The sequence below is a fragment of the Pyxicephalus adspersus genome, chromosome 2, assembly GCF_032062135.1.
Source record: "Pyxicephalus adspersus chromosome 2, UCB_Pads_2.0, whole genome shotgun sequence".
Classification (NCBI taxonomy): Eukaryota; Metazoa; Chordata; class Amphibia; order Anura; family Pyxicephalidae; genus Pyxicephalus; species Pyxicephalus adspersus.
In genome coordinates, this window is record NC_092859.1 from 97,146,397 (window position 1) to 97,166,183 (window position 19,787).

At 36.4% G+C, this 19,787-nt stretch overlaps 1 protein-coding gene across 1 annotated transcript; it reads left to right on the plus strand.

Moving 5' to 3' along the window:
• The first annotated feature begins 5,485 nt into the window (after window positions 1-5,485).
• LMOD2 (leiomodin 2) lies at window positions 5,486-12,226 on the plus strand. The gene is made up of 3 exons (XM_072401581.1): window positions 5,486-5,880; window positions 7,631-9,022; window positions 11,874-12,226. Exons 1-3 carry the CDS (start codon window positions 5,611-5,613, stop codon window positions 11,898-11,900), a joined length of 1,689 nt encoding a protein of 562 aa, XP_072257682.1. The 5' UTR covers window positions 5,486-5,610; the 3' UTR covers window positions 11,901-12,226.
• The last annotated feature ends 7,561 nt before the right edge of the window (window positions 12,227-19,787 follow it).

Genomic DNA, 19,787 nt, shown 5'->3' on the forward strand with positions numbered 1-19,787 from the left:
AAGTAATGCAGGCTTTAGTAAAAAAAATGTGGATAGTGAACAGTGTTCTTGTGGAAATACCACATATTTTGAGCAGTGATATAAACAAACATGGTATATAAATACTGCTAGCAAGAAATGGGTCATGAACAGACATCAGGTTAGACGTAAAAATAGTAACCCTTGGGTTTTTAATAAAGTTTTTTTTCACATGAACTATAATAGAAAGCTACAAACTGAGCCAAAAGAACCCTTCTCTATAGGCTTCTAGCTGGCCCAATAGTAATAGTCTTCATGAAACTGCCACCCCTTCAGAATATACCTTCTCTTTCCTGCCTGACTGCTAATACTGTCAGTGGCAGAAGTAACAGGAAATATTCATTACTAGTGATAAAAATTGGATTCAGTGGATTACAACAGCATTGTTAAAAACTTAACACAGTGACCCCTGGCAGGCCATACTGCATCTCCTGGACTTTTGCCGCTTCCAACGGAGGTTGATCAACATTGTGTTCATGGCAGCTAAGCAGGTGATTGCTAAAACCTGGAGGAACCCCCAGGTCTCCAAAGGAGATGTGGAGTCCAGACTTGACAACATCATGGTCTATGAAAAATTTACCAGTGTCCTATCTGATACCCATGTAAAATGTATGGCGATCTGAGAGCCTTGGATTGCATACAGCCATCCTAGCCTCTCACCTGAGGCACTGACTGTATTCTTACAATTCCCATGCTTTAGGCTTTGTCTGCCTCTCACATACCTTCTTCTCCCCCTACTAATCTTCTGTTCTCTTCTTTCTTCATATTCATCCCCCCCTCTTTCTGTCTGTCTATTTCCATAGTCCCCTTCCATATCCGTGACATTAGGTTTACGCCCTGAACTGTCTTATCGAAGATTTAGTTACCACACAGCTCCAATGTATTTTTATGCATACTACCATTTTTCCTACTCATGCATCGTGATATGGATGGGTACTCCACAGCACAGAATGTTACAAAATCTACCAATGGACATGCTGGGGCGACTCCCCGAACTGACTTAATGCAATTGACGCCTGTTGAACCCATATTCCTTTTATTTGTAACTACCCTTCATGTTTTGATAAACTTGATTTTCTTTGTACCTGATCCCTCTGTTAAAATATTAAAGATTATTGGTAAAGAAACCCCTAACACAGCACACAATAAGGTACAATTCAGTGTGAGTGTGTTTCAAGGATACTTATTGCATTTGACCTGGTAATTTGTATAGGAAATTTTACTAAGAAATTAAAAGCCTGTCCTGTGTTCTATGTAGTGTGTTTCCATGTTTCTGACATCACTGTGATCATATCTGAAGATGCTATAAATTCTTAAATTGGTTTCCAGAAATCAGACACTTCCACAGCACACTAAAGCTGTAATGCATTATTAAACCATCCAAAGCCATTTGAGATCTTTGTGTTCTCGAAATGTACTTTAACAATGAAGACAAGCATGGTGTTCTTCGTCATTGTACATTCTAGCTGGCTAATACTGATAAATAACACTCTGTGAGTCAAAAATACAGAACATTATATTCTCCAGCTAAATTTTTGAAGAGTTTTCGCATATAATATAAGATGATGTTGCTTAAAACCAGCCCCTGGAGCATCTGATATGCTATAAAAAATAAGTTACATGCCTAGGCATTTTACTTGTCTACTATATGTTAGCATTTTGGTAATAGATCACTCGGGCATCATGACTTAGACCACACAAAAATTAGTTACTTTTTTAGTTTTAGTATTTTTTACAAATTACCACACTCACCTTAATCTTTTCCTTAAGGTACTTGTGGAGTAGATTAAAGTGAATTGGGATAACTAAAGATGTGGCCAAGCCAAATTTGCCAAGAATGCCACAAGCCAAATGTTTGAAAGGTAGACCTGTAACTGTAGCTGTAGAAGACTGTATAAGGTCAAATAAGCAGCAGGAGAGTGCCCAGTTCTAGAAATATAGAGTGAAAGAATATAGCATATACAAAGTTGTTACATATATATTTGATTGCAGTGAAATTAATGTCATTTTTTTTCTATTCCCCAAGTACTGTTTCTCTGCCTTCTGTTCTACTACAGCTCGAGGCTTGGATCTTGTATCTGAAGATTCCCCATAGATTTTAAAGGTTTTATGTAGAGCAAACAAGTTATATAAAACCTGTGACCAAAATGTCAAAATGTTTGGACAGTCCCTTTTGGTTAATGGCCTTACATTTGTATTTTATGGTAGTTTAAAAGGTAATTTTTATATCTAGTCTTCTCAGTCTACCTTTAGTGTGTTTCTTTTAATCACATTGACATAAAAGAGTATCTTTCTCCTACACCGGCAAGAGATGAAAAGATGTGCCTATCTGAACAATAGCCAACTAGGGAAAAGATTATATAGACTGAGTAGAACTACACTGGCCACAAAAACAAAATACTGCTACTTACTAAGGAGGTAATACAATGAAAACAGGTGCTGAAGTACTGCTTTGGGTTATAATCAAAGTAACTGTTGAGTGATATAAATTGTGATGATGGGTTATTGGTTATCACTGTTATCTTTAGCATTTGAGCCCTGAATACAAATTGGACCAGAAAATTATCTGCACGGAGTTCTGCATTTTCATAGACATTCTTTGATCTATTTAAAGCAAATAATTTGTGTATGTGAATTTGTTTGTAGTTGTTATAAGTCATCTACATGGTCATCTACACTCTAACCCTCAGTAATATGAGGGTTACACATTTTCCATATATTTTTCATCATTGTTTGCATACAGAAATATGTTTACAAGATTTTTAATGGGGTGAGACTTTGTCTATAAAACCTGTAGCTTTGAAGTCAGTACCCAGACCAAGATTTTGATTGGAAATCCTTACAAGCAATAAGTACATGAAAAAATATGATTTTACATATCTCAATTAAAGGTTGTATCATGTGCATTCCAGTGTCAGGAACATAGTCTATTAGGATATACCTTATTATTCCAGAAATGTGAATAGATCATCAAGACATGTATTTGAAACATTACATAAACAATGCAATTTAAACTTTTTTTTTAAACAAAATCACTAGATACTGGAAAAGAGTGCAGTGCAGTGTTCACTTTTTGGATATCTTGGATATGCAGAATTGTTGTTATATATCCCCCCCATATTAGGTCACACAGTGGGAGATTTTCATGAGTCCAAATAGACTCTTGTTCATGTAAAGGGTTTTACTGTGAAAGCACCTAAAGCAGTGTCCTGGATCACAAAGAGTGGTGAAATTAGAATGGCCACTTCCACTGCAATTTGTGCAGATTATGGAATTGTGCCTTTCTGTATGGTCACTGGTCTTGAAGTATTCTAGATCTATTTTGTTGGTAATATGCTCCAAAGCCCTTCCATCCTGCCAAGGCCATCAGATGGTGTGGATTTTTAGTGACCATCTGCTGGTGACCATCTATATTTGATCCCCTGCTGATTGTGTACATTTACCCAAAACACACAGCCAAGGCAACAAAGGAATGGCTCAAGAAAAAGCACATGAAGGTCCTGGAGTGGCCTAGCCAGTCTTCAGACTGGTTGACAGGGGAGCAAATTCTTATTTCACTCATTACAATGCAAATCAAGCTCTGATTTTTGAGCACTGGGTTTTTAAGGCTTCATTTCTTGTTATTCTGTCTCTCACACCTACAATTAACCTACCATTACACTTATAGCCTGGTCATTTCTTTGTCCAAGGGCACACTTACAAAATCAGCAGGGGATCAAATACTTCTTTCCCTCACTGTATATGTTAATATTGTAAATATGTATATAATATATATTGCTTCTCCTGAGGTCTGCTCTTGGTTTTTCCAGACCTCTCACCCTACCCACAGAGGGCCTTACATGGCCATATTCTAGCTGCTGCTCGCCAGCTTATTCCACTATTTTGGAAACAAACATCCCCGACCACATTAGCTCTTTGGGTATACAAGTAGTATTTAAAGTAAACTAAATTTTGGAATGGAGCAAATCAGGGCTTTCGACGATGATTGTATGGACAAGTTTGCATCTCGTTGGGCTTGCTGGGAACACTATAGCACTATAGGTTGAAACGGTGACTAGGTTCCACTCCCTCTACTGGTTGCCCACCAACTCCAGTACTAATATAGGTTAACTCAATTTAACTTCAGAAGCAAACGGGCCCCCCCCCCCCCATCTTACACCTTCACCCCCTTTACCCCTAGCCCAATAACTGTTGTTGCTGTCTGACTATTGCCATTATGAGTTGTCATTACCTTACTTTATTTTGTGTTAATTATATTGCTACCTTTGTTCACCAATGCTACCAATTCTACCATTCTACTCTGCTTTTTGTATTGTTGGATGAATCTTTATTATTGCAAAATTCATATGTTTTTTTTTTTCATATGCCTTTTGTCAATAAGAACATTTTGAACCATAATATATATTGCTGAAATTGTCTCACATATAATACCTAGAAGAAAAATGTTGTTTATAGCAGCAAATCACACCCCAACTTGACTTTTGGGGCATGTGTTGCTAAATAGAACAAAAAACTGCTGACAAAATTAAGTTTTCAGAAGATCTATTCGTAGCATCAGAAAATGTTATCACAACTTTAGTCAAACAGTGCTTCATCCTTCTGATTGTCTTTACAATAAATGGATTTATTTCTAATAGTATATTCCACATAGATCCTTTAGCAGAAAAAATAACTAAAACATTTCTGTTTGTCATACCTACATCTACCAACAGTTTTATCTACTATTAGCTACTATGTTTATTGCCAGAACACAGAGGCAATGTAGTAACTCACATAATCAACTTTAAATGTCATAGATTTAATACTAAGTGCAGACAGCAATGCAGCAGATAGAGGATCAGCTTTTAAATCATTGTGATGTCTCTACAACAAACTCAAAATGAATCTGTTGTTAAGTAAAACAATCTGTACAAAAAATGTTAATATCTACTCTACCTGCCCCTCAGTTAATACCATCATTCCCATTATTATTTTAAGTCTGATCCCTATATGCTTGCTGTGGTTCTACACCGGAAAATTGGTAAAACATCTAGTAGTAGGTAAACAAATGAAGATATGAACCCTAACATCTCAATGAACATATGTAGTCCAAGTATACCATTTGCAGGAAGGAAGCTCTGATGGGATCCCAACGCTCCTGTGCTAACACTAACAAAATGGGAGTACCTATTATTTTTTGTTTCACCAATTTTACAAGAAACAAATGTTATTGAACAGAGTCCACTATGTAATTGTGACAATAAGTGGACATCCTTAGGTTATCAGTGTAAACTTTATATGGTAAGGTCTAGTGTGTAATTAATCCCGGAGTCTGAAAGCCTGGCATTCACTTGTGATGTCACTTTGTCTCTGTCTCTGCATCCAGCTGACGTTGGAGGCTGAAATAGAGTATGCTTTCATCCCCTTTTGTATTATGGGAACACCCATTTAGCCTTTCTTAAAAGGCTGTGCTTCTTCTCATCTAAAGTGTCATTTGTAGCTCAGACAAGGTACAGCAGACACAACACATTTGTCTGCTCTTTCGCCATTTGTATTCCATATCAACATATTGAAGTTGACTGGCTTTAGAACACTAAAGCTCCCAAAGGGACCATGTCTACCTTTGGATACAGAAGAGAGATCAGTAAATATGAAGATATTGATGAAGATGAGCTGCTGGCTTCCCTCTCACCAGAAGAGCTCCAGGAACTGGAAAGGGAATTGGAGGATATTGAACCAGATCATAACCTTCCTGTTGGAATGAGGCAAAAAAGTTTAACAGAAAAGTCTCCAACAGCTAACTTCAGCAGGGAAGCCCTAATGGCTTATTGGGAAAAGGAAACAAAAAAGTTACTAGAAAAAGAAATTGGAGCTTGTGCTCAGGTGAGTCCAAGGAATTTTTGTACCAACTATGTAAACACAAAAGTTTTTTTTTTATGTAACAAAACTAAAAATCGTATAAATATCTTGCTTGCCGTTAAAACATGTTTTATTGTTATTAAATACAAAAAAAAAAAAAAAAAAAAGCACAAAAGAGCACAAACCAAAGGCAAAGAGCAATATCTCATACCAACCAGGATTTAATTTTTCCTCAGTTTAGAGCAGATGGGACAACAAAAATTTGTTTCTGATGGTAAACTAATATATAGGAAAAAAAATATTTATCAGAAAATTATTCCTAGCATTTTCTTACTTATTACTTACTAATATGTGCATACACAAACATGTAAGTCAATAAGGCAGCTAAATGTATTTTATTCATTACAACAAATATTTGGTTTTACTACTTAATATTTTTACAAAATACTTTTGTATTGAAATCTGAATGATAAATATGCAGAATGATTCAGAAAATATGCAATGCACAGGTCATTGCCCTGTATAAGATTTATAACAGTAATTTAGTTCTGCGTTATAAAAATGTACTTTGGGAAAAAAACACGTTAAAAAAAATAGTCAATGCACATATTCCTAAATGTTTCCTAAAAGTATGCCAAATAATTTGCCATGATCAAGTAGACTGACTTTAGGTAGGGACTCAGATCAGCTAATTTTCATACATGCAGACCTTTGAGCTTTAGAAACAAATTTTGTTTTATAATTGGTGATCTGATATATTGATTCTCATTAATTCAACAAATGTGCTATTTGAAATTCTCCAACACGCATGTTTCAATTGAAGTGTAGATATTTATAATCCATACTATCTGGTAAAAATAGATTTTAATTTTTTTTTCCAAAAAGAAGTAAACTAATAAAACAATATATTGTCATGCAATGATAAATTGAAAATCCTAAGTAAAGCCCAATAAGCCAAATGTTCACTGTATGCTGTTGAGGAACATATACTTTATAGTCCAGGACACCCAACAAAAATGTATTGTGACAATGGCACTGCATTGTTGTTGTTGACAAGTTATATCTATCTACCTATCCTAAATAAAATTGTCAGCAGCATCCCAATTAAAATATCTATGTCAACTTTTCTGTGACATCTGATAAGTGTAATCATTTTGCAAAGAAAATCCACAGCTGACCCTTTACTGGATTCTCTGTGCTGGAACAAAGCCCTGCACTTGTCTCTGGTATTTGATTGTTTTCCAAGTATGGTAGTTATCAGCACGTATTATATCGCTTCTATATATAACCACCATTTAATCTTAGTTCAGGCTCTGGAGTATGATAAAATGTTGTTTGGCTGCTTGTTACATTAGTCATGAAGCCTAGGATGTCCTTGACAAATTGTATTTTTGTAATATTTAATTGCTATCAAGTATATCTGTGCTCATATGAAATCACCAAAATATCATAAAATGTAAAAACATATGGCTGTATAGACTTTAAATGTGATTAGAACTGTTTTTTTAAATCTCATATTACCTTACCTTGTTTTTTATTTTTTTAGTTTGAATCATAGAAAACAAACTATAAAAATATGTACCAAACCCTATATTTTATTCTAAATGGTATCCTGTAGTATATGATCAGGTTGTTTCTTTCTTTGCTGCCCAATTATTTTCTAAAATTAATAAATAGGTATGGTTGGATAGATCATTTATGTAAAATATGATCTTACATTTTCTCAGAACCTAGAAAACAAAACAATTTAACTAAAATATGTTTATTTTTATAGAACCCCAAGGAAGAGGAAGAAAATGAAATTGAAGAGGATGACTTTGTAGGAAGCAACAGTGAAGTATCAGAAGAGGTTTATACAGAAGAAGATGAGGATGAGGAAGAAGTAGAAGAAGAAGCAGAAGAAGAAGAAGAAGTGGAAGAAGAAGAGGAAGAAAAGGAAGACAATGAAAGTGAATTAGAAGAGAGTGACAAGGAAATAAAAGAAGAGGTAGTGTGTAGCAAAAATGAACAACAGCAAGCCTTAAAACTTCCCATCAGAACACCGGCTATAAAATGCAATGGGGTCTCTGCTAATAAGCCAACTTGCAATGGATTCGGTGGAAGTGGTGACAAATACAGCAGACATGCAGAAGAGACTGTACACAGTAGGGCTTTGCCCGGCCCTGCTCTCTCAAACCCAACTGTTATTGAGGAAGCGCTTGAAAATATTAAAAACGATGATGAAGAGACAGTTGAAGTAAACCTCAATAACATTGAGAATGCAACAGCTGATACTTTAACTGCATTTGCAGAAGCTCTGAAAAATAATACCAATGTTAAAATATTTAGTTTAGCAAACACCCATGCTGATGATAATGTGGCGTTAGCTATAGCTAACATGTTGAGGGTTAATAGAAGTATCACATCTTTAAACATTGAATCAAACTTTATCACAGGAAAAGGAATATTAGCTATTATGAGAGCTCTTCAGTATTCCAACAATATCTTGACAGAACTGAGGTTTCACAATCAAAGGCACATTATGGGAAGTCAGGTGGAAATGGAAATAGTGAAATTACTAAAAGACAATACAAGTATTGTCAAACTAGGGTATCACTTTGAGCTTCCAGGACCACGTATGTCTATGACAAGCATACTTACCAGAAACATGGACAAACAGAGACAGAAAAGAATGCTGGAACAAAAGGAATCTGGTTATGATCCTTCATCTAACTTAAGGACCAAGACATTGCAAAGAGGAACCCCAGGGGTTTCACCATGTCCGTCCCCTAAGAGTTCACCATGGTCATCTCCAAAACCAACTAGAAAAGTTCAGGCTACCATAACCTTAGCTCCTCCTCCTCCTCCTCCACCACCACCACCTCCACCACCTCCTCCACCTGCCCCTCCATTACTGCAAGAAAAAAAGACTCCTACAAGGAATATTGCTGAAGTCATCAAGCAGCATGAAAGATCGGCAAAGAAAATTCAAAATGGACACAGTAAAACAAAAGGCAAAAAAAGTAAAAAAGAACAAAATAATATACTAAAAGAAATAAAGAATTCTCTCAGATCAATTTCAGAAAAGAAAGCAGAAGAGGGTTCTAGACCATCTACACCGCAAAGATCCGCACATGATGACCTCATGGAAGCTATAAGGGGAAGCAGTCTAAGACAGTTGAAGAAGGTATGTCAATGTCATTTACCCCTAAATGTTCTTTAAAATGCTGTTTGATATTTCATTATTGCCTAGCAGGGAGAGTGAATTCTGTGTTGTTCACATCCTTAATTAGAAGATTTATAGGTCATGGTATTTAGCAGTTTTTCCCGTTATTTAGTTCTTTTCTGGCTTTAAATTTGCCAGCCATACTTGGGAGTATTTGAAGAGTGCTCCAGAATTGTTCAAATTTGTGGTCCTCCGTTACATATTGCGTTTTGAGAAAACATTAACAAATATTTATTAACTACAATTAACAAAGTAGTTTTATAAAATCAGTAAAACCAAACCAAATAGTAATACAATAAAGATTATGCATGATGTCCTATATGGGTACTCTATTTAATCCAACATAAATCTGTAATTTGCCATGATGTGATTCCCTCTTCAGTTGTGTTAACTTGTGGGAAGCCCCATTGTGGTCCCCTCTGCATAAATTAAACACTACTGTAAAGGGACCATTGTGGCCCATCTATGGCAGGCAACCTATAGGGTTGCAACAAGAGTATACAGTAAAAATAATAAAAGTAATTTTCGAGCTTAATATATTTATTTAAAAATATATATTTGTTTTTTTAGAGCAGGTTCATTACTACACCCAATGATCAGCACACTTTATTTAGGGTTTAAAGATAGATTAAGATCAGGATGAAGCCAGGACAGCAATAGGAATTTAACCAGGTGCAATGAGGAACTGCCAGTTCAGAACCAGGAGTAACACCACAGTCAGATCAGGACAGTCTGGGTCAGATAATCAGATCAAGGAAGCCTAGGAAACAAGATAGTTGAAGATCATTAAGGTTGGCATGTGGGAGTTATAATAGTCTGATGCGTGGGAGTGTTTCATTGCATGGTACTGTGAAAGTACACACACAAAGATACACATCCATCAGCTGTGGCCTGGCAGGCAAGTACTCATGCCAGAACATGAGCGCTTCTGCAGACCATGCTTCTTTTGTGTAAATATAAAGAAGTTCTGCAATACCAAATCTATTGTGGGTGTAAGTTGCATCTTTGTTTACTGTCCTTTTTTATATACTGAAGTCTGCAAGGTTCTTTCAAGAGAAGATGTACTGATTTGAATATGGAAATTTATGAACTATTTTATAAATCAATTGAACTGAGGAATCTGCACCTTAGCTATTTCATAAATGCACTAAAGCAATATATCAGTGTGATAACACACAGTATAATAATGTAAAAGATAACCTTATACTGAAGCTTCAGGATTTTGAGTCACTGACATGAAGGGAGAATATTTTATTTTTAACTACATGTTCATGATTAACAATATAATGCTTGTTAGATGGAATCCATTCACTGATGGATACTTCAGGATGGTCCTGCTAGGAGTATATGGATGCTAACATTTTTTTAATACAGATTTGCTTTAAAGCCTGGTAAACCCAAAATTGAACAAAGGAAACTCCTAGAGAATTCACATTTATTAGCGACATTCATAGGTATTATATTTGAAACTGAACTTTACAAATTTAAAAACTCATTGTGTAGCTTTGCTTGGCTGTAGTTGTACACCTTTTCACACATGCACGACCTCTCATGTTTTTAAGTTTTTACCAGCAGTCTGAGATCCTAAAATTGCAAACTACCCACATCCTGTGACCAACTCCTGCTCCTATTCATCTAGACACGTGGTTTCCACTGTAATGCTGAACTACTTAGAAGTTTAGTTTATTGTTTTTCCTTATTTGGATGTCACATGGTCACAGCCAATTAACCCACCTAATGATGAATCAGATGAGAGGATATATCTGTAAGGCAATGTGCAAGCACACTTGGCCCATGAAAAAGGTATTTCCCCACTTTGCTTCCTTACACTGCATTTACTTATCAGCCTGATTGCTATTAGAATTTACATTTCGGTTTTGTGTTTAGCAAGGCTTTGCGTCAGACCAGCCAAGGATTTAACATTTACAGGAGGCATGCCTTGGCAGCCCTTACACTTTTCTCAAGGCGGGTGCACTTTCAGGCAATGTAATGTTAGACATTAATAGGCATTCTACTTTTGCATTTGTGTGAACATTGTGGTTTTAGAATCTTAGGAATAGCATTGCTATGTTGCTACAAAAGCATCTGCTTGGTGAATGGATGGCAATTAGTGGATGTCCATCAGTCATAAAAGTGGACCTCCCCAAAGTGTATGTGTGAGCAACATGAAAAAAAAAATCATGATCAGCACTGAGATTAGCACTCTGGCCTTTGAAGCGCTAGGTCCCAGGTTTGAATCTCGGCTGGGACACTATCTACATGCTTCTCCCTGTGTTTGTGTGGGTTTCCCCCGGGTACTCCAGTTTTCTTCCACATCCCAAAAACATGCAGTTAAGTCAATTGGCTTCCCCCCAGCTAGGGACATGACTTTGTAATATGTTGGCACTATATAAATACTGGATAATAATATTTTTTCCAAAAAGTGTCCGAAGTGGTTTTTACCTAAAACCACTGTTTGTAATAAAACTTAATAAAACATATCAGGTTATACGGCCAAAATTACAATGAGATGCCATCTACCTGCAATGGGATAACAACATTGCAGTGTTGTACTAAAATCTAAGCAGGGTTGTTTGCCCTGATCTCCTCAGCTCTACTACAGAATAATATTATAAGAATAACAATACATTAAGTATGTGGTGAGTGTAAAAGCAAAACTGCTTTCCTTTCTTGTTGGGATCAAAACACCCCTGATAAAAGGGGGCTGTATGCAGAAGGCTACAGACCTATCCTACATACTTTTCAGTAATATTTTATAAATGAGACATTTACTTGATGCAGTGTAAGAACATGTTAATTTTCTGTTTTGCAGGTGGAGGTACCTAAAGAACTCCGGTAGAATCCACATCTGTAAATGCTGAACACAAAAAGCTTTGCTGAGTTATCTGCTGTTTGTTAAACATGTGTAAGCAACCAAAGTGCACTCCTCAAGAAGCTGAACCGTTTTAATCCTGGGCAACTGCAAGGAAAAATAAATTATATGTAAATATTGATTAACTTTTATTTTATTTTTTTTATTGTTTTTCTCTTTTTTGTTTTCTATAGTATAAAAGTATATTTATCTACATTGAAAGATGATCACAACGAGTCTTGTGTTTTGCACTAAAATGTTTTGTTTCTTTGGTTTGTATTTTTTATGACTCCAATAAATATTGTTTAATTCAAGTAAGTGTTATGTCAGTTAACAAGAGTGAAATAACATCTTAGTAATAAACAAGCTATTACAACAATTAATCCACAAGACTTAATTGACTTGGCCCATGCCTATTATAATAACTCATAAGGGGAAGGTAAGTTGCACATAACTATATCATTGGTAGTTGTGTTGGATCATTTCTTGGGTTGCATTTGGGATAATCATTCATTAGATCAGGTAGAACCATTGATAACATGAAATGGATCATCATAAAATGATCCATCTGGGACTACCTGGGATGTACACTGCCCTCACAACTCACTCCCATGTAATTGGGAACCATTTTGTGCAAGCATTTGAGTTGAGTGGGTTGTGGCGCTGTTCCTGGAAGCATTTTAGCAATGGGGCTTAATTTCCTTCGCTGGAGAAAGAACTGCACCACAACTGCAAATGCAAGGACAACAGGTTATTCTTCAGTGCAGATTATGCACCTGGGCACTTAGCAGCGTTTTGCTAAGCACCTGGAAGACGCTTAATGCATGGTTTGCAATAGCAAGTGTGAAAAGGGCCTTATTCTAGCCAAACAGAAAAAAAACAGCTTTGACTAAAGTTGGACTTTAAGCTGCAATGCCATTGTACAACCATTATTAGCTGGCTGCAACAAGCAAACAGTTTCGGATAAAAATGTATTACTGATATTGATTGACAAACATAATTAGTTTTACTTTAATACAAACTTTTCACAATCGTTTCTTTTTAGCTGCCACAAATTTGTTTCCCATTTGTCTTGATTTTCAGTAGTCAATCAAAAAACACCCTATTGGTAGTGGAGCAAGATGTCTAAGAGTAGCAGTGTGAGGAATGTTGTGTTTGTATTTACCTTCTGTTAGTTTTGGATGACAGATTCACTTTAACTGTGCCTTTTTTTGATGCACTGTCCTGTTCAAACAGCAACCAAAATAATCTGTCATGTTTGAAATGAATGAGTTGAAAGTGCCAGCGGCAGCTGCAAATTCCCATCATCTGTTAATATCAAGTGAAACTTTACCCAGTACAATGTTTAGATGGGAAATTGGCTGGAGCGGTGCTGGATAAATGATACTGGTCTTATCATTACTTGTTAAAAGGGACTCTGACCTGCAAGATGAGAGACTAAGTTTCAAGTTTCTCATAAAGTTTACTGGTTACGCATAATTAATCCATTGGGACTGACAGAGGCTGCTCTTTTTAAATTTAACAAGATGAGTTTTGTTTAGTAGGTCCATATTTCCTGCTATTGCTTGGTGTTTCAGTGGCTATAGATTTGCGGGATAGGTATTTTTTTATAAAATACTTAGGCAAACAGTATCCTGCAAAGGAAAAAAAGAAAGTTTGGCAAATTTGTAAAAAAAAAAAAAGTATTTTAGGAACTATTACCTTCCCAGCTTTCAGCAGGCATGACCACTATGAAACCTTTACAAGTGTGCCATTGCCACTTATATGTTTAAAGTCAAAGAGAGTTTAGTTTGGCAACAAATCCTTCCTCAGAGTAAACTAATGTTGAATACCATGGTTAGTTCAGGGTACACTAAAACAATTGGCACTAATACAACCAATGTTTGGCCCATTGCTCGTATACATGACATACATATGAATGCGAAGGCTCAGAAGCATGGGCATCACTAAGTTTAGGTTTGCAGTTCTTCACCTTGGTGCTCCTGGTCAACAGTACCCATGTGTACCTGCTAAGCAGGAGCTCCTGTACTACATGTTATGTTGTATAATATATATGCCTGACTGGTACACTGCATATCAGCTTTTCTCAACCTTTTTGCTCCTAAGGTGTCACACTTACCTCTTCCTTACTAAAGCACGGGCATCTCTCTCCTGCGAATGCAGGCAGTTCTGACGCTGGGCGTACCTGTTTCCAAGCTTTATCAAATACATCCAATCTGCTGGTTAATCAGAAAATAGCCTCTTTAGCCTATTTAGCAAGCTCACAGACTACACTCGTGACATAGGGAACCTTCAAAATATTTTCATGCATTGGAGAGCCCCTATTATAATTACTTAATGGAAAAATTCCCAAAAGAATTATTTGCATTGGTTATCAGTGTCAAGAATGCCCCTCATACATTAGTGGCTTGCATGCCACCTCTACAGACATCTAGAAAGGCTCTTGGTTTTATGCAGATGGTTTTGCTAAGTGGTGTTTGCCCCAAAACCATGCAGGCACTATCTTATGGACTATAAAGCAGCCACGGCTCAGTGAACCCCTGGCAACTTTTGGAGGAAACCTGTTTAGGAATAGCTGCTCTTAATGCTATATTGCATACTCTTGACCAAAAAGTTAATTCTTTTGTTGGTTGCTAAATTGCCTCCATTTTATTAAGTTTTTTTTTAAGTAGGCTCAAAGGGTTAGGTTTGGTCCTTTTGACATACAGGCCTCTTTGAGGAGACATTTGTATCACCATTGAAAAGCGCACCAGACTTGCAAAGAAAATTTCCCTATATTTTAATATCTTTATTTGTATCCTTTTATGCATATACTCCTATATTAGCCCCTAATACACCAGATAGTTTTATTGTTGTTTTTATAGTTATACTTACCACTGCACTGTGGCTTGCCATATGCACACCATAGACTCACACTATTGGGGACCCTCTTTAGCCCTAATACAGTACAGTACAGTCTTTAATTCAGAGAATGGTTACTAGTGTGTTCATATTTTTTATATTTACCTTTCCTTACTTTGTGTTAGGCACACAACCCACATGCCATCAAAATGATATTTTGGGTTAAAATGATAAAAGCTTGGGATCATTTTATAACTTGACACACTGAAGGAAGCATCAGATTTTTTTAACTATCTGGAATGTAAAGGTTAAATTTAATTTCAGGTAATAGTAACAAGGGGAAAGTAAGCTACAAGTTAAAAAAACAGATTTAGCTTACATGGGGTATGGATTAGTATTATCACATCTCATGGGAGGATCCAGTGCTGATTATGTGCACCTTTGCAGGGATCTTGTTTGTCTGCCAGAACTCTATAAAATGCGTTGGTCCTTCTCAGAAAGTTATACCACAGACTCCATATCCTTGGGCAGTTGCTGTACACAAGTACAGTGCAGGGATCAGTGCATTGAGCCTCTACTATTTTGTATATACCAATGAATCAGTGAAATAGGTGTAACATGGCCTCATAATATATTATGACATTACATGGGCATAATTTGACTGACATTTCCACTGTTAGAGTTTTGGATTTCTGCCATCTGCGCTATAACTAGTGTTGATCATCATATTGTGCTGATCATCTTAATCGCTGCATATGCTTGTTATCACCTCCTCATACTCCTGAAGAAGTGCCTTACATGAAATGTGTTGAAACATATTGACACAACAAGTATATTAATAAAGAAGCTATATAACCACTTTAATAAGAATTCTATTTCCTGTTTAGGCATGTGTGTGATATTAAGCACATTGTGAGCTGCTTTGTGAGTGTTATTGTATGTTAACATCATATCTTTTATTTTAAGGGATAACCATATATTTTTAGACACATTCAGCAATTTTACATAACCAAAACCAAATCAATTGTAAGGACTTTAAAGGCACTAATTATGGGATGTATCACACATTTTTCACGTTAAAAACATGATTTATTATATCTATAAAAACCAGAAACATTAGTTAGTACATCTAATCTCAGTGTTCAACGTGTTTCGCAACATAAGCTTCATTAGGACTGATCAGACTGGTAGATTTCTGAGAGCGTATCTGCCAAGCATTAAAACCAAAAGATATAGCCACAACTACTACCATGTTCTTTCCAAATGGCAAATTCAAAGGGGGGAGCAGACTAGGAGGTGCCAATATCCACCATCAATCTGACATCTCAGTTTCTATGTATTTTTTTGGAGGGAGGGCAATATAGGCAATATGGGGTCTATAGGTCTAGTTATACTTAATGTTCAGGATTTTTTTCTCCCAGGCCCCTTCCCTTGTAGTAATTAGATATGGTAAATAATTAGAGCTGTGTGTGGAAAGCCTGTTAATGTCATGTGTTATTCCTTTATAGATTACCAAAAAATGATTAGATAAAATTTTACTTATTACACCAGAGAACCCCTATTGGTCAATCTTCTTAACTATTATTCTATCTTCCCCTTTGCACAGCACATTGTCGTATTTGTGCTTATGTGACTTTTGTTCACAAAAAATGAATTAATGTTTTTTTGGCATGCTCAGGAGACAAACCTGGAGCATACGCAGGAAGGTGGCAACACTGCAAAGGGGCAATTAGCCTACAGAACATTGCCAGGCTGGATTAACTCCAAGCTACTGGCAGAATCACCAGGTATTTGATACTTATTAAAAGGGTATACAATAAATAAATAGAAATTATTATGTTGGAGCCTCTATAGCAGAAAATTATGTTTTCTTTTACTGCAATTATAAGCTACAGAAACTGTAAGGACACGTGGATAAGAAGTAACTTAACTTGTTCAACCACATCCAGAGAATGGTACCAAATATCATGTTGGGGTTTTCTAAGGTGTCAATTTACTATTTTTATCAAACCACCACCACAAACCTTCACAAAAGTGTCCAAAAGTGTGTTAAAATGATGAATGATCAACCAGAACATTGCAATCACTGACAGATCAAAGGTGTAACATTATTTCTTTACAATACCAACTGACCAGGATTGGGACATATTGTGGAGCACAGAAAGCAGCAAGTCAGTTTTTGAAGGTAAAGTTTGCCCAAAATTGTGATAGCAAGGCAACTGGGTTAGGGCATCTGCGAAATGGCAAGTCCTATAGAGTCTCTGGTAGTGGTTAGTACTGCCTTTCCCACTCTTTTTAGCATGGGTGAGCCCTTAAAATAACTTTTTTAACCGTGTCAACATGTAGATTAGTAAGGTATTAGTAAAGGAAGGACAACTAGTGAACGGACAACGGGGTCATTGGCTCCTATACTGATGGCTGCGGTGGGTAGGTTAGTCTGTCTGGTCTAGTACCATTATAGAGCTAGTGTTGCACAAATTCCTGAAAATGTTAAAATGAAAATTTTTATATATTATGAAACTCCCATATCAGACGTGGTTCTAAAAAAATACAGATTTTCTGATTCGTGTTCTGAACCTCTTTCTTTAATAAGTTCTAAATCACTTAACCAGAATGAAGCAGTTGACTTGAAGGATCTGCTGCTAACATCTTGATGCCAGATACCACAGGATACCGTCAGGGGTCATGTGAAGCCAATGCCTTACAGGGTCAGAGATGTTTTGGTGGCACAACGAGGACCTACACAATATCAGGAAGTTGGTTTTATTGTAATCATGGTTTTATCACGTTTTTTATTGATTTCCCCTTTTTACCAATACTGCAATTCTTACAAATCCTTACTTTCCTCACTTTGGTACATAAGTTAATGAACATCATTTTAAGAAACTGTATTGCCCTTAATAAGCACATTTTCTTTTTTTGTAAACAATAAAAAAAATGTAACATTTTTAATCATAATCAAGAGTTTCAGGGCAACTCAATCAGTACCTATTTCATATCTGATAAATGAGGGCCTCTATACTAAAATTCTCCTTATATCCCACTAACATGTTGCTGCCAAATTAAAAGTGCACAAGGCACAGCAGCAGTATGTGAGGCTTTACAAGCGTTTTAAGACTGATCCTTTGTACCCTGGAAATCTTCCAAGGTAACAAGATATTCTGTATTTTCCAGAGGTATGTCTGCAGCTACCTCCTAATCTCAGACAGAGCAACACTCAGAAGCTATACATAGAGAAGTTAATTTTATGCTGAAACAATGAAGCTGCCAACTATTTCTCCCAATACCACATTATTTGGACATAGCTCATTACTGAATTGAACAGCATGTATGCTGTGATTTGACAATATTACATTGTAAGTTTATTACAGAATGCCAGTTTAACTGTCCACAGCTATGTGGTTCAGCAATGTATGTGTGGTTTCACCGCTGTCCTGAAATGATATTTGCCTGTTATGCTGACTCAATTAGTCAAAAGCATTGGCTACATATTATTTGTAGGTCAGAAACATAGGCCCTAATCATATGTTTGGAATGTGGCAATTGGTGGTAAAATGTAAAGGATTGCAATAGATCGTCTCAAAAAATGTCACCTTTTTTAACCTTTTCATTGCATTGGAATACAATAGACATTGGCCATGACATAAAATGCATTAATACTCACGTGTTAATGCACTACATTGGACATTAAAATTGTAAATATGCCCCTTAGAAAGGCAGCTGGGCATTCAATATTGTGATCCAGGCAGGATAACAGAATCACTACAAGGACATTTTTGCAAAGTAAAAGAAAATGGACTTTAACCAACTCAAGTTTGGTGAAAGATGTGCAAGATGATGCAATCCTTTCTATGCTTTTCTTTCCTGTGTGTTTTCACATGTGATCAACACTGCAAAGCATTGACAAACTTCTATACAGTTTCTGCAGGACCTGGAGGCCTCAAAGGACAGAAAACAATCATGTAAACTTTACAGTGATCGTATAAAGTTGAATAAGTGGTTGCCTTATATCCAAACATATAAAGATGGCTATTTTATTTTGAATATGTGGTCAATAGGAAAGCATACGCCAGGTAAAAAGAATACTTAAAAGCACAATTATACTTATGCACCCTAACTTAGGCAAAAAAAATTATACTTATGCACCTTAACTTAGGCACCCAAACTTTAATTCAGGGACTTCGGTCAGTAATAAGGGCTGACGCATGCTTTTACACTGGTCAAGATGAAGTTGTTGCTTGGTCTGGGAGCAAGAGTGTCTCAGATTACACTTCCTTTCACTGTACACATCTCTGTATGTTCTTACCAAAAATGGCTTAGGGAGCTCTCGCCTCCCTCCTGCTTTCCTTCATTTTCTGCCAATATTACTTCCTGTTCATGTGTGCATTATATGCTGAGGGATGTGAGAAACAGCTCCTCTCATTTCCTGGTTGGGGGACATTCCCTAGGGTGAAAGTCCCTATATGTGTTTTGAAAGCCCATACACAAATGTGCCATTTACAGTAAAGATTCACTTTGTGGAATAGGTTAACATTTGCAATAAGATTGCAAGGCAGTGTTGGCAGGTTAATCCAAGACAAACATACAATTTTCAATGAGCTGTAAAAAGACAAGCTCCAGTTAACAGGTTTTAAGAAGTTACAACAACCTTATGTTTTATTTCTTTTGGAGACTAGTAATAGTCTAGTAAAGAACACCAGCTACATCAGTAATCGTACATGCTATTGTGATTTTTCTAATAAAAACATCAGTCACTTTCCAGTTGAGATTGCTGCCATCATGGTGCTTGTGAGAATATACATAGTTTACAGGTTTATCTCCACAGTTTTTATTTAGAAACAATACCATGGTGCAGTATCCCAAGAATTCAACAGAGATAAGATAAAAATTGTTTTCAAACACATCTTTTACCTCTTGAAAAGCAGCTCTCCATAGCTGGTAAGTGAAACTTGCTCCATTAAATGTTACCGATGAAATTCTTTGAGTCATCAAAGTAATCCTGGATAAGTACTAGCAAACATTAGAATAGTTTCA

Coding starts and splice junctions, on each gene's coding strand:
- LMOD2 (XM_072401581.1), top strand. CDS start 5,611: ATGTCTACCTTTGGATACAGAAGAGAGATCAGTAAATATGAAGATATT. Junction 5,881..7,630: donor AAATTGGAGCTTGTGCTCAG/GTGAGTCCAAGG, acceptor TTATTTTTATAG/AACCCCAAGGAAGAGGAAGA. Junction 9,023..11,873: donor GTCTAAGACAGTTGAAGAAG/GTATGTCAATGT, acceptor TCTGTTTTGCAG/GTGGAGGTACCTAAAGAACT.